This window comes from Notechis scutatus, chromosome 3 (assembly GCF_049901735.1).
Source record: "Notechis scutatus isolate UNSWTSFEM ecotype Mainland chromosome 3, rNotScu1.2, whole genome shotgun sequence".
In the NCBI taxonomy this organism is placed as follows: domain Eukaryota; kingdom Metazoa; phylum Chordata; class Lepidosauria; order Squamata; family Elapidae; genus Notechis; species Notechis scutatus.
The window spans coordinates 83150133-83165466 of NC_142011.1; the positions used below are offsets into that span (position 1 = coordinate 83150133).

Here is a 15334-nt window from a genome sequence, read left to right on the forward strand (position 1 = left end):
AACATAAAAACATAAAACATCTTTTCTGAAAGTTGCTTGATCCCGGGTTAAAACTCTTCGTACAGATAGAAATTCAAAAATCATATTCATTTTATATACCATTCCATATCTTGTTACCATTTTCAATTTTCTATATAGTTTCTTCCCTCTTTTATCTTTCTTAATTTTATTTTATTTATCTCATCTCAGTTCCGATCATAATACTTATAATTCTTTGTCTGTTCTATTTCCAGCTATCCATTCATCTTTTCTCTTTAAACTAACTTCTCCTGTACACTAATTGGAGTATGACGCCTTTAACTCTTTCCCCTAACTTAATAATACTTAATATAACACTTAACTTATATTGGGATTCTGTTTAGTACATTCTAAAATTACACAATGTATTTTATAAAAAGAAACCAGCAACAACACACAAAAAAAACATATTTATAAGTATATAAGACCACTATCAATGCCATTAAAAAACTAATCATACATATTAATACTCATTTATATCTTAAACATTTTATTCTAAATACACATATAAAAACACAATCTTATGTACCTTACAGAATCCCTTTTTCAATTAAATTTACCCATTGTCTCTAAATGAATTTTGTTTCTTTAAATCTTGCTTCCCACCATTAAGGCTTCTCATCCCTTCCTTTCTCCCTTGCTTATTCTTCTCCTTGCCCTTTTTACCCCTTTGTCTCTCCTCCTCCCTTTTCTTCTTCTGCTTTCCCCCTTCCTGTTGTTTTCTAACCTTGTATCCACTTTTCACCTCATTTTTCTCTTTTTTGGTTGTTTTCTCAAGCCTTAAAATCCCCTTTTTCTTTTCCTCTTTCTCCTCCTCCCCAAATAGAATTATTTGTTCATCAAAGATGGCTTCTTCTTTATCCCAGTCGTCCTGCTGCGCAGTCAATTTTTCATAGATACATACCGCCATTTCTAAAAATTGAAAAAGAGTGCCCAAAGTATCTTTCCCATCTTGTTCTTCTTTTTTATATTTTTGATATTCGGTTTTTAATTCATCCACAAGCGATGCCATTGTAAAGAGAAAGAATTTTTTTCCAAAACAACCACCCAAGTGCTTTTAATCAAAAATAATTCCAAAGAGTTCCAAAGTCACCAAACAATCCAAATAAGCTATTTCTTTTAATACTTTTTTCTTTCTTCCATTTCTCTTTCTGGGGTTGCTGTTTGATCAAAAAGTTCCAATTAAGATGTCTTTTAGAAGTCTTATTAATATTCAATAGCTCTTTAAAATTCTAGGCAGTCTCCTCCTTGTTTAAATTCTGCTCCAATTTTTTCCCCCTCTCCCTTCCCACTTACAGCAAAAAGATTTTCCTTTAAATATTCAGAAATCCATACCTCCAATGCGAGTTTTCCGATTTCTCTTAAAGTTCTATCGCTGTCACGTTCGGAAGGAGAGTGAAAAGACAAAAAGTTTTTCCTTTAATTTCCATTCGCCGCTTGACACATTCTGGAAACAATGTATCTTTAATAAGCTTTAAATTCCAGGGTACTTTCACTGTTGCTTTGTCCCGGTCAGCAAAGATCACTTTCATTTCTTGACAGCTCCTCCTGCACTTTCTTTTTCCGGCTGAGCTCTTCTATGTGGCGGCCATTGCTGACCGCCGCTCAGCTGCCTTTGGAAAAGGGGTTTAGCCGGCTAGGGAAGAGAGGTGCGATGTCTCTCGACCCTGCCAGACCCCCCCTGTCTTCGCCACCTTCTACGGAGGTGGCTTAGCCCCGAAGCCAAATGGCAGTGAACACAGGCAGAAACCGCGCACAGTCGCGGATTCCTACCTGCTCCGAAGCACTACAGACCGGAAATCCCCGGCTTGCCCATTTCTTAAGGGACCTGCCCTTGGACCATCAATATTGGATTACTATTGATCAATACATGACCTCCCTTTGGTGAGAAAGTGTAGGGAAAGTGGTACGAGGAAGAAATCATGTTGGTCATTTTATTTATGACTTCTGACAACGCATGCGTAGTGGGAATATAACCATTCTGTCCTGCTGTCACTCTCAACTTCCTTTGATACTGTTGACCACAGGATCCTTCTAAGCTGCCTATGAGAGCTTAAAGTGGGAGACAGTTTTCTGGAATTATGCCACTCCTTTCTGAGCCAATAATTCCAATCAGGGATTCTGGGAGAGATGTTGAGTATACAGGCACTCCAATATAGAGTACCTTAGGGCTCAGATCTCACCAGTATCCTGCCATCAGTGAGTACGGCATAATCAGTATCCTGATACTACTGGGGTGGGATTCTACCAGTTCAGACCAGTTCTATAGAACCGGTTGTTACGATTCTGCGCAGTTCGGAGAACTGACAAATCACACCACTGGCTGGCCCCTCCCCTCCCCATCCACCCCACCCAGGAGGCTTCCCTGAGGCCCAGTCAAGGGTGGTATTCAGGCGGTTAGGGGAGGGGAAAGTGTCCTGAGAGCAGAGCTGAACCTTCCTCAGGATTGAAGCTTCTAATTTTCAGTGCAGACTCAGGCAACAGATTGCAGAAAGGTAGATCTCTGAGTGAATCTGTGATTCTGTGAGCAGCTCAAACTGCCTGTCAGCTTTGCCTGATTTTGGGTAAAAGTTGCTCTTTTTTAAAATAAAAAATTCAATCTTTACATAAATACTTACAATATTTACATACAAGGCACACCTAGCCAATCACATGACCACCAAGCCACATCCACAAATTAGGCCATGCCCACAGAACCGGTTGTTAAGAAATTTGAATCCCACCCCTGGATACTACCCAAGTATACCTTTCTGCCTGAATATGATGGACTTGCATGGAAACAAGCTCAGAAGCAATGCAAACAGCTCACAGTAAATGTTGACTGAAAAGCCAACTGATTCTACAGCAATACTATCCTTGCCTCTTGATGGCATTGTTCTCCCTCTAAAAGTTTAGATTTGCAATCAGGGAGTCCGCCAAAAGCCTTTACTGAGCTTTAGTTAGTGCATCATCTTGAGCTTTAGCAAGAATAGGATTCTCTGATGATTGTTGCTTGTTACCTTGCACTTGGATTCAACATGGGGCTGCCCTTGAAGGCTACCCAGAACCTTTAACTGATGCAAAATGCAGCTGATTGTGTACTTACTGGATAGTCACAGTATTGCCACATAACATTGCTTCCATGTGAACTATAGTGGTTGCTGAGTTGTTTCCAAGTATAATTCAGAATTATACTTATAAATTTATATATGGTTTTTGGTCTTGGTGTCTTAGAGATCCTAAATCTACTGTCTACCTGACCTGGATAAACAGGAGTGCCTGCTGAAAATCCCGTCCCATTAGGAAGTAAAGTGTGAGGAGGTATGACACCAAGGAGGTATGTGAGTGGCAGGAATTCTTGGTGGCTCCTTTGGACTGCTTATAGCAGGATCCCCCAAAGTAGTCAATATCAACCACCAAGTATCAGTGGGGTTATCCATTATTATTATTTTCTTGTAGTATTATTAGTCAAGTACAATTTATTATTTTCATATAGTAATTTTTAGGAACCTGTATGAAGAGGTCAATGAGCTGAAGAGTTTGGCCTACCCCCTGAGGCAAGAATGGTGTCTATGGCCTTTCAAAGATTAGTTTAAAACCTGGGTTTTCTGGAAGACCGTTTGTGATTATAGGTTTAAGATACTTAGTGTAGCATCTATATCTGCAGACACCCCCCTTTTTTGTCAAAACAGACTTCTGCCGTATCTATTTATTTTTAAAGGAGTATGAGAAGCTAAGTGGCTTTTTTTGAACTATGCCAACCGTCTAACAAATGTACGTATACAGGGAGATTCAGGAACTTGGCAAACTGATACTAATGATTATGTCTTAAGGCAATCATTTAGTCAATGGGAAAGCTAACACAATAGAATGACCAGAAACATTCTCAAAATTACAACTGTGTCTAACCAACCCCAAATGTTGGCGATCTCTGACCCAGAGGCTGCTCCTTGCCTTCTAGTTTAATTTGCACTTTAAAAATCCATTATTTTTTATTTTTTCTAGTGAGAAATGTTTTCAGAAAGAACAAAGCTCTGAGCCACTGAGGGGCCCAGCCCAGGCTATCCTACAGTAATTATTTAGAAAGATAGCTACAAGATAAAGCTTCTTCCCCACTGTAACTTTTTCTTCTCAGATCAGAGACTAGAGACCACGCTGTACAAGATAAAACAACTGAATGCAAGGGTATGTAACTACAGGCAATTTGTGATTATCTGTGGGAAGGCATTCTTTTATTGCAGCCTGCTTTAGGTGAAGTTGTAGCACTGTTTTTAAACAACTGTGTTTTATCTACTGTTGTTTTATTCATTAAATATAAATTTAACAAATATTCCACCTCTGGCAGCAAACCAACCAGAAACTTCCAAGAGATTCAAAAAAAGAATTAAAGCCTTTGCAGAAAAGACACTGACTTTTATGTATACTTTTGAAATCAGTACCCCATTTCCAAACATTGTTTTCCTCATTTTCAACCACAGACAAGGAAACACTTAACCCAAAATTCATGGGGAAGGGGGTCACACATTGCACTTATGTTTTAACAAGGTAAAGTCTGCCATCTTATATCCCAGGCCAAGGGAGCACATATGCACTCTGTACAAAACCAGTGTTTTCCAACCTTGGCAACTTTTAAGATGCATGGACTTCAAGTCCCAGAATTCCCCGGTCAGCATTCTGGCTGAGGAATTCTGGGAGTCGAAGTCCAGATATTTTAAAAGCTGCCAGGTTTGGAAAATACCGCCCTGGTTGTAGTATATTAAGATTGGAAACGGGCAAGCATGATGTGTAAATAGGGCGAACACAGTGTATATGTCTAACAAACGTATATGTGAACTCATTCTAGAAATAAACATACTACTTGTTGGGGGCAATATGCTGACTCTGTAAACAGCTTAGAGGGATGTAAAGCTCTGTGAAGCGGTATATAAGTCTAAGGGTTATTGCTACTGCTACTTCCAGGCCCATCCCCCCCTTTTTTTTAAAATGACTGAGACCTTTTCAATTGAATGTAGATGATTTAGTCTCCAGGAATTCTAATTAAGAATATTATCATCAAGCCTCCCACCTCCCTTCGCTCTGCCCACTAAACCCAACCCACTCCAGTTGTTTTAAATGCCTCGATTCTTTAGCATTAAAAAAAAACCACTGTTAACTCCACACACACACACATATTTCCCTCCGTATATTTCTTCTGCCATTGCCGGGACAGGTCAGATGTTAATAAAATATTGAGACAAAAAACAGAACCTTCTTCCTCTCTCCCGCCCTTAACCCAGCGGAAGGAAAGGAACACGGCTTTTATTTCCCCTCTCCTCTTTCGCCATCCTGTGTGTGAAATAATTTCCCGCCTCTCCCAAGACGTCGTCTGAGTGACAGCACCGGTTCAGCCAGCCAGCATCTGCCCCTTGTCACGTGTATCCTCTCCTCCCGGTCTAGTCCTCACGGGCTGGCCTCTTTTTCCCCTTTTTTGCTGCCAACCGCGCCGCTTGGCGCTAGGTACAAATGGGGGAATCGGAAGTTCTCGGAAAGGGCGGCTTGCATTTTGACGCTGCTAGTCGTACACGGTAACAAAAGAGAAAAAAAACACAACAGGCCACGAGAGATGCGGGATCCTGCAGGGGAAATCGGCTGGGTCGTTACTGTTGGACAGCCCACTTTGGAGCCACTAAGCCCAGGAGTCGCGAGTGTTTTGGAGGGCGAGAAGAACAAGGAAGGAAACAGCCCAGTAAGGAGTTCAAGACGATGACAGCCTTTCCTCGCGGCTGGAAAATTATTCTCCGGGGCCTGTAAATTGGGGTCTGGGGCTTTCTGGCTGGGACATAGCCTCACCTTAAACAAGGTTTCTTTCTCCCTTCGTATAATATTTCGCTCTTTTTAACACCAAAAATCGAGATGTCTTTGTTCTAGGTACCATGTGTCTGGCTGGGTATTATGGGAGATATCGCCTGCGTAGTACACTTAAGTCTAGACGGAAAAAGCTAATTTTGTTTCTCAGAATCAGATCAGGAATTTTGCATTGCCAGGATTATTTTTTATGCAGCATTCTGATCTCATTATGTACTAAAAGATGGTCCAATATATTATTTTTCTTCTGTTTAGTGCAGTTCAGTTGTAAATAAAGCCACACACTGCTGAACAGCCTCACTAAGCCCCTTAGGACTTTCAAGTATCCAGGATCAAATTATATTACACAAAGAGAGCGTGTTTGGTCTAGTGAAGGCATCAGAGTAGAAACCAGGAGACTTGAGTTTTAGTCTTGACTTTGGAGTAAATGACTGAGTGGCTTTGGGCCAGTCACTGTCTCAGCCCAACTTACCTCATGAATTGTTTTGTGTGGGGAAAATAAGAGGAAGGAGTACTGCATACCTGTATGTTCACTGCATTGAGTTATTATAAAGTAATAAATGTGGGATAAAAATAACATCAACAACGAAGTCCCATGGCCTACATAGGCACACCCATTTTCCAGACATATTTGGGGGAAGCAGGAAAAAGCAGGATTTATATGATTCTGTTAACTTCTGGGAGGCCTCCGTCATTTCTTTGAGAATACTTCATTCCATATTATTATTATTTGTTTCCTTTCAAATAGTTGGTCATGGAGGCAATTTATCTAGATGAACAACTTCCCTTGAATGCTGAAAATTCATTTAAAAAACACGAGAGCAACAAGAAAGGTATGTATATTTAGTGCTAGTCTAAAATCTTCTCAGTATCATTTTCCTGATAATTTATGCTTCCTTCTCATTTTGGAATCTTGATTAGTATTTTGACACTCCACAAATGATTCTTACATTTTCATAGTGTCAGGAATTGACCCAAAGGTGCTTTTCAAAAGGCAATTGGACTTTCTTGGTTTTTTTTCCTTGAAAACATTTCGCTTCATCTAAGAAGCTTCTTCAATTCTGACTTCATTCTCATCAATGTTGTGTTGGTTGAAAATCCCCCTGAGCTTTTCAGATATTCCTGTAAAGCAGGGGTCCCCAACCACCGGGCCCCGGACTGGTACCGGTCCGTGGATCACTTTGTACCAGGCCGCAAAGAAATAAAAATAAAAAATAAAATAAAAATGGCGGCTTTCTTCGCCTTCGGTGAATGCTGCTGGGATCAGGGATCAAGAACACAAAGGAGAGAAGGGGAGGGAAGAAGCAACCAAAGCCTGTCCTGCTCTCCGGCTCAGCGGCTTCGGTTTCCTCCCGCCTCGTTCCTCTCTCAGTCGCTCTCTCGCTCCTCCACCAGCCCAGGAAGAAACTGCTTCAAAGAAGCCAGCAGGGTGGCTTCCTGTCGGTGCAGCTCCTCCGAAGCGCCCGTTCACCCCCACCCAGCCGCCCGTGGTTTAATCCAGTGCTCCGTTCTGCCTGCCTGCCTGCCTTCGTTTCTGGTTGTTTCGGAGCAGCTTCGGCTGAGAATAATAACTATTTGCCTCTTTTTCTCAGCCGAAGCTGCTCCGAAACAACCAGAAACTAAGGCAGGCAGGCAGAACGGAGCACTGGATTGAACCGCGGGCGGCTGTGTGGGGTGAACGGCGCTGGAGGAGCTGCGCCGACAGGAAGCCACCCTGCCGGCTTCTTTGAAGCAGTTTCTTCCTGGGCTGGTGGAGGAGCAGAGAGCGACTAAGAGAGGAACGAGGCAGACACCTGAGGGATGAGGCTGAGGGAGGGAGGGAGGGAGACACCTGAGGGATGAGGCTGAGGGAGGCAGGGCCGAGAGGCGGGGCTTCTCAGCCGTCCTGCAGGGACTTGTCCTGAGCCGCGGAGACAGCCGTGGGCTGCCACCGCCCAGCGCTCAGTTTTGAAGGCGCTCCTCAGCCAGGCGCAGTTCCTGAATCTGCAGCTGAAACCCTCCGTTTTAAATGTCCCAATAGAAGAGAATATCTGTCGCTCAGGGTTGCAATGAGGAGGCATTGGCGCTCCCTGAACTTGGTGGTTTGCTGGCAGACGTTTTATTACCCGACTAAGTAACAACATCAGATGTTACCTAGTCAGGTAATGAAACGTCTGCAAGCAAACCACCAAACTCGGACTCCCGCCACCCCACCCCCCCATCCCCGGTCCTTGAAAAAGTGTTTCTGCGTGAAACTGGTCCCTGGTACAAAAAAGGTTGGGGACCACTGCTGTAAAGTATGGAATGACAATATTGCTTCGTTGGTTGTTCCCTTCTTTGTTATGGGGGAGCTCCTGCTGGATCTTTTTCTAGATTTGAGGCCTAAGAGTTTAGGCCTAAGTTCTGAGGGGTTCTTTGATCTGTTTCAGTTCTTTTTCTGTTTCCTCCTTTGCTCATAGGCAAACCTTCAGTCTTGTGATGTAGGGTTCTGATCACTCCCATTGTGAGTGGAGAGAATCAAAAGGTAATACTCATCTGTGGGTGGGGGGGTCTCCTGTATAGTTCGGTGTCGATGCTTCTGTCTTCCTTAATGTTACTGCTCAGTTCAGGAAAGCTGACTATTTTTTTTTTAACATCTTCCTGTATGAACAATATACCTCGCCACAGAATTGAGGTATTTGGTGAAAACTTCAACTTCCTATGTTTTAATCTTGACCTAAGTCTCATTCTTATATGTATACCAATGAGTGGTGGAATTCCCATGAAGGATTCCTGTGAAGGAATACAGGAGGATTTTCAACTAGCATAACATATGTGCATACTTTAAACACAAGAATACATTAAGGCAGAAGCTTGCCCACCCTGAAGATAGAACATCCAGGTACAAGCTGAGCTACATTGGGGAAATAACTTCACAAATGCATGGCACAGCATAGGAAACCCATCAGTCCATCTGCATTTGAAAGACAAAGGTTAAGGACAGCAAGGACCACATTCTGGACAGAGAGGACCGCTGATTTAAAAGGGGGGGGGTCAGAGAGCCCATCTGCATTAAAATTGAACAGCTCTCTCTCCACAAAGGGAGAAGGATACAATGCCACCTATCTCCTGTCTGCAACATAGTCCTTTCAGCAGCCCCAACAAGGTTCCATACCCATTTACACCCTGATCCAGGTGATCCTGAAAGAACTGATAAACCCCCAGGTGGTCTCAACAACTCTCAGAGAGCTAACTTAGAGAACCAAACGACTGCAAAGAACATAAATGTTTCTATTCCCCACCATTCAGTTCAGAACTGAAGAAGCTTCTTGGATGAGAAGCAAAACATTTTCAAGGGAAAAAAACAAGTCCAGTTTCCTTTTGAAAAGCACCTTTGTGACAACCATGAGCTGGATGATTCAGAATCTCCACAGACATAACAGGAATTGATATAAATTTACAGAGGTTGAAAACTGGATCTGGGGTTTGCAATAAAAGCCAAACAAAAAACAACCTGTCGAAGAATAAAGTTGATTTTTTCTGGTATATACATAATTTCAAATTTACTAGTTTATTTAACATTTCTTTATGTTAAATAAACTGGGTGATTAATATAATTAATTAAATTAACATTAATAACTTGCTTTCCATAAATAATAGATCTAATTTAAACTACAGGGGTTAAAAACAAGCCAGTTTGCACATCAGTTTAAGCCTTGAGATGTTTATTTGGCTTTGCCTTAATGCATATATGGAATCTGTTTATAAATATAACCAGAATACATGAAACTACTTGGAATTATAGAGGTGCTTGTAAGTAACCTATTATATGTGTATCTTGAAGTGGTTACTGTACTACTTTGAAACTCCAGGCAGGACAAAATTGCCAGGACAGTAATGGCAGCAATAGCAAGAGTGAATGAAACAGTCCAGGAGATGCTTAAACTATGACTCCAAACACAGCATCTGAGCTATTCAGTCTCCCTTCCTCTTCTTCCTGCTTGATAGTTGTTGTGTTCTCTTACAGATACCCAGAAAATAAATACAACATCATTGCTGTGCCATCTAGTGATAAAAATATGAAAAGCCACAACTTTAATTTTTCTGAATTAAATTTAAATTCCTAAAACTTCCTGTAAAATTTTGGTTTATAGTCCATTTTGTGTCTTTATCTCAAAGTAATAATTACTGATTACTTGGGACTTTTCAGTCAGATTTCAGGCATACCATGGCATTAGTTACACTTGTCTTTGTAGGGCTCAAGGTGTTGCCCTCCTTGATCTCTTGAGTGGTTCTCAAGACCATTGATCACGGCATCTTTCTGGGCCAGTGTGGGGGCCACACTGGGTTCTAGTGTGATGGGGGAAAAGTTGAATGCCAGACCCCCTTATGCTTCGGGGCTCAATTCTCTTTTTCATTAGGTCAGGACATTTGTGGAGTTCAGTATGATTCTATTTTGTAAAATTGTTACACGGTTGGCTTCAATTTTTCTTCTTTGAATCGCATTATTTTGAACTTTGGTCATGTTTTTAATACTCTTTTTGTAAATTGATTGTCCAGAGTTATCTGTTTAAAATGCCCATATAAAATTTCTCAATAAAATGTTTGGGGCATTCGTCTTAATTCAGTATCAGTTTTTAGCATGTTGGTACTGTAAACTGGAGATGATGTTTAGTGTAATCAGGCCTATTACTGTTTATTGTGTAAAAGTTTGTTATTTTTAAATTTTGATTATTGTTTATTATGTATGGGTATTTTTTAAAAATGTTGAAATGGTAAGTAGCTGCATTTGGGCCACAGGTTTCCTAGCTCTACTTAAAGGACAGCTTTAATGCTTTAAATTTCACGATTAAATCATTATGTTGCAAACCTTATATAAAAGTAAGGGAGAATAATTTCAGTTTCTAAAATAACTTGTTTTAAAAATTTCTCCATAGGAGCACTTACAGATATTGAAAAGCTTTATCAAGCAGTACCTCAGCTTGCAAATGTGTTCAGAATCAAAGGGAAAATTGGTGAAGGTGAATATGATTTTCCTTTAAAGTGTTTTGAAAATCAGAGTTCAAAGGACTATAGATCATCTATCCAAATTTTCCAGAGCCCCTTTTATATAAATTATTTCTGAGTTTAGTATTATTACTTGCCTGCTGGGTCAAACTACAGACTGGAAACCTTGTAATTAATGTGTCCATTTTTTTAAAAAAAATAAACAATGGGGGAAGAAGACTAATCAATGCTTTGGAATACAGGGATAATTTACTGGCCATTGCCTGACCAGTAAGTATCTTAGCCACCCCTACCACATTGTAAATTTGCCTGGTAGATAGGTTCTCATAGCATCCCACAATGAATAGAAGGTAGGAAAGAGAGTTAACTCATTTGTTCTCTATGTGATAGTTCAGATTCTCCTGTTCTTTTTTCTCCTTTGGGAACTGCTTTAAACTTTTGTTTGCAATTGCAATAGTTCTCTTGGCTTTTAGATGTAGCATTCGTAAATAGTAAGCAATGTTTCTTCAGGCTATAGATGGAAACCTGCAGCATTAAATATTTCCCGTAATCCCCACTGCTACCAAAAGTCTTAGAAAAAGCTAAGAAATAACCTGGTTGTTCAAGATGTTAGTTTTCCATACAAGTAGTCCTTGGCTTATGACTGGTCACTTAGGATGCATGACAGCCTGTATTTACAGCCATTTGCAGCATCCTATGATCATATGACCACAATTTATGACACTTGGTGAAAATCAGCATTTACTTCCGGTTTTCATCTAAATTGACCCATGGTGAACCATTGGTTTACTTAACGACCATGGCATTAACTTAATGACTGTCACAAAAAGAGATCATAAAAATCAGGTCAGTCTGATGGGTTTATAACTATGCTTTATAATTATCATAACTTATTACTGATAAACAGGCTCCCTTATGCTTTTAAGTTGAGGACCTTATGCAAAAATTTCTCTTTACTGAGAAGAAAAGTACATAGTTATGTGAGCTATGGAACAATACAGGTAGTCCTTGACTTACAATGATTTGTTTACTGACTGTTTGAAGTAACAACAGCCCTAGGGGAAAAATGACTCACAACTGGTCCTCGTTGTCCCCATTGTCACATGATCGAAATTCAGGCACTTGGCAACTGGCATGTATTTATAAAGCTGCAGCATCTCAGGCTCATGAGATCACCATTTGCAACCTTCCCAGCTGGTTTCCGATAAGCAGAGTCAATGGGGAAACCTGGATTTCCTTGATGACTTATGTGATTCACTTAACAACTGCAGTCATTTGTTTAACAATTGGAAGAAAGGTTGGCAAAAAATGGTTGCAAATCACTTAGCAAACTCCTTGTTTCCAATGATATTCTAATCCCTATTGTGGTCACATGTTGACTATCTGTACACATAGTTGGGAGATACCCAACTTCATGCTTCCTGTTATTTTGACATTATTCAGGAGTATGGCAAGTGAATACTGTATTTTTCGGAGTATAAGACGCACCTAGCTTTCAGGGAGGAAAACAAGAAAAAAAAAATCTGCCTCTTACAGCAATTTGCCTCCTTGCAGCAAACAGCAAATAGCCTGGTCAGCTTCAGCACAGCCTGATTTAGCACAATCAGCTGATTGTCAGTTGGATCAGCCGTTCCAACAATCAGCTGTTCCAGGCGGCAAGGATCTTCATCGCCTATTGGTGCCTCCACGTGCCCCAGTTTTGGCCCATTCTAGGTGGCGGGGTTCAGAACAGGTGGAAAATGGGGTGCATGGAGGCTGAAAATGGGGTTCACTGAGGTGGCAATGGGCAATGGCAGTCCCTGCAGCCTGAAACAGCTGATTGTCTGGAGGCCAATCGACAATCAGCTGCTTGTGCTAATCAGGCTGTGCTGAAGCTGACCAAGCCATTTGCTGTTTGCTGCAAGGAGGAAAATTGCTTGGAGGCAGAGGCTGGCGGGTGGGGCTGGCGGGTGGGTGGGGCTCTGGCAACATTTGCTGTATAAGATGCACAGACATTTCCACCCTCTTTTGGGGGGTAGAAAAAGTGTGTCTTATACTCTGAAAAATACAGTAGTTGCTTGTTTAAGACTTGTCCGTGAATTTTCTTTAGTACTCTTTTTTTCCTTATTCCTGATGGATTAGAAATCTGTTTGAAGAACAAGGAAGTAGTTCTACAATAGTATCACATGCATAGATAGCTGTGTTGCTGAAACAGCTTCAAATTAGGTGAAAGGGTTTCAAAGAAGAGAAAATGTCATTAAAGGAAAAAAGAAAAGAAGAAAAAAAGTATTATTTCAAGTAACTACCGTATATACTCGAGTATAAGTCGACCCGAATATAAGCTGAGGCACCTAATTTTACCACAAAAAAACTGGGAAAACTTATTGACTCGAGTATAAGCCTAGGGTGGGAAATGCAGCAGCTACTGGTAAATTTCAAAAATAAAAATAGATACCAATAAAAACTTTCACTAGGACAGTTGAGAATAAGTTTGATGTTCACAATTTCCTCTTTGAAAGAGACCAGTAAATAGGGAACAAGAAGATGAAGAAAAAGAAGTGTTTTTCACACTTTTCACACTGCAGTGAACAAAAATGGCATCATAGGAACAGGCTTATTCTCAGTCCAAAGGTTTGTTTCTGATTTCTTCCCTGATTTAAGGGAAATTTGGGAAGCGATCTCACTATCATGAAAGGTTTAATTGATTCACTAACCCAAAAGAAGATGATGATGACAGTGGGAGGCAGGAGTCACTCTCTCCCTTGCAAGAAAAAGCAAGAGCCGTTCTTATGATCTCTCTCTCTCTCTCTCTCTCTCTTCCCGGTACAGTCAAGCCCTTTCCAGCACGCGCGATCTGCGCGCCGCTGCACCTTGCAAATGCAAAATCCGGGGTTTTTGCATTTGCAAGGTGCTGGCGGCGATCACGCGTGCTGGAAAGGGCTTGACTGAGAGAGAGAGAGAGAGATCATAAGAAGGCTCTTGCTTTTTTCTTGCAAGGAGAGAGTGACTCTGCCTCCCACTGTCATCAACATCTTCTTCTTTGGGTTAGTGAATCAATTAATTTGGGAAATGATCTCACTATCATGAAAGTCAGTGTTCTCTGCCCGTGGGCGTTTGAAGAAAACGCCCCACGGCATATCCACGCGCGTGTAAGGGGAATCAGAAATCCCGCGTTCAACGCCTAGCACAGAAGAGAAAACGCAGCTGTGAGCAAATACTGGGAAAGCCTGATTGATCAGAAGGAAGGAGGCAAAAGAGGGAGGGGTGGTGGTGGATGGAGGTCCCACTGGTATTTGTGAAACACTTGGTCGGCAGTGCTTAAAGTCAACATCCTCGCTCCCACCCACCCACCCCAAAGCCACGAAGTCCCCAAACGCAGCCCAGAATCGCCCTCCCTCAGGGGGCAGCAACGACGCCCGGTGTTTCCCGAGACAAGAAGCTCCGCCGTGCAATGAAAGCGCCTGGCTCTAGGCTCAGAAAACAACATGAGCCGAGGTCGCCGGCTCCGCTCAGCTTCGTTTCCTCAGCCCCAGCTGCTTTCAGTCCGTTCGGGAGGAGGGGGAGGAGGTGGTGGCGGCGGCTCGCGTTTTCTGAGCTCTAGGCTCGCGGGCTCAGAAAACAACGCGAGCCGAGGTCGCTCGGCTCTGCTCAGCTTCATTTCCTCAGCCCCAGTTGCTTTCAGTCCGTTCGGGAGGAGGAGGAGGTGGTTGCAGCGGCTCGCGTTGTTTTCTGAGCTCTAGGCTCGCTCGGGCTCAGAAAACAACGCGAGCAGGTCGCCGGCTCGCTCACCGTTTCCTCAGCCCCAGCTGCTTTCAGTCCGTTCGGGAGGAGGGGAGGAGGTGGTGGCAGCGGCTCGCGTTGTTTTCTGAGCTCTAGGCTCGCGGGCTCAGAAAACAACGCGAGCCACCACCACCACCTCCTCCTCCTCCTCCTGAGCGGACTGAAAGCAGCTGGGGCTGAGGAAACGAGCTGAGTGGAGCCGAAGCGACCTCGGCTTCGCGTTGTTTTCTGAGCCTAGAGCCAGGGCGCTTTCATTCCACGGTGGAGCTTCTTGTCTCGGGAAACACCGGGCATCGTTGCTGCCCCCTGAGGGAGGGCGATTCTGGGCTGCACGATTGGGGGACTTCGTGGCTTTGGGTGGGTGGGTGGGTGGGAGTGAGGACGGACAGAGTCCGTGAAGTGGGGCTTGCCTGCCCTTGCTGGCTGCCTCTGCTTCCTTAGGGCGGGGAAGGGGCTCATCTGGACCAAGGGTGAGTCTCCCCTCAGTTTCCCCTGAAGGATCTTCCGTCGCTTTTGCCTTCTCCCTACATCTTCCCTCTGTTAAAATTCCCCCACACACACACACACACACAATTATTTTTGGGTTGATAGATTTCATGTCTGAGCATTCTCACATGGCGGTGGGTCTTTCCCCCCTCCTAAAAACAGTTAAAAAAAGAAAAAACTTTATCCTCATGCAAGAACTTTTCTGCTTCCGATTACCCCCATGCTTAAAAGTTGCAAAGGAAACACGGAAGCAGGGAAGCGGCTGCCCAGCTCCGGAGCTCCA

The 15334-nt window shown here is 42.6% G+C and overlaps 1 protein-coding gene across 8 annotated transcripts in view; it reads left to right on the plus strand.

The window, feature by feature from the left end:
- Nucleotides 1-5403: 5403 nt before the first annotated feature.
- The window catches only part of CDC7 (cell division cycle 7), a 28993-nt gene continuing 19062 nt past the window's right edge, over nucleotides 5404-15334 (plus strand). For 4 of the 8 annotated variants that reach the window (XR_015748644.1, XM_087960606.1, XM_087960603.1 and 1 more), the window contains exons 1-3: nucleotides 5420-5722; nucleotides 6590-6674; nucleotides 10737-10820. Coding sequence is in view for 7 of the 8 variants with exons in the window: in XM_087960606.1 (XP_087816732.1) it covers nucleotides 5600-5722; nucleotides 6590-6674; nucleotides 10737-10820 (292 nt within the window). In the remaining variant the exon portion in view is untranslated. Of the gene's footprint in view, nucleotides 5837-6589; nucleotides 6675-10736; nucleotides 10821-15334 lie in introns of all 8 variants that reach the window. The other 4 variants (XM_087960601.1, XM_087960605.1, XM_087960604.1 and 1 more) reach the window with 4 other exon arrangements.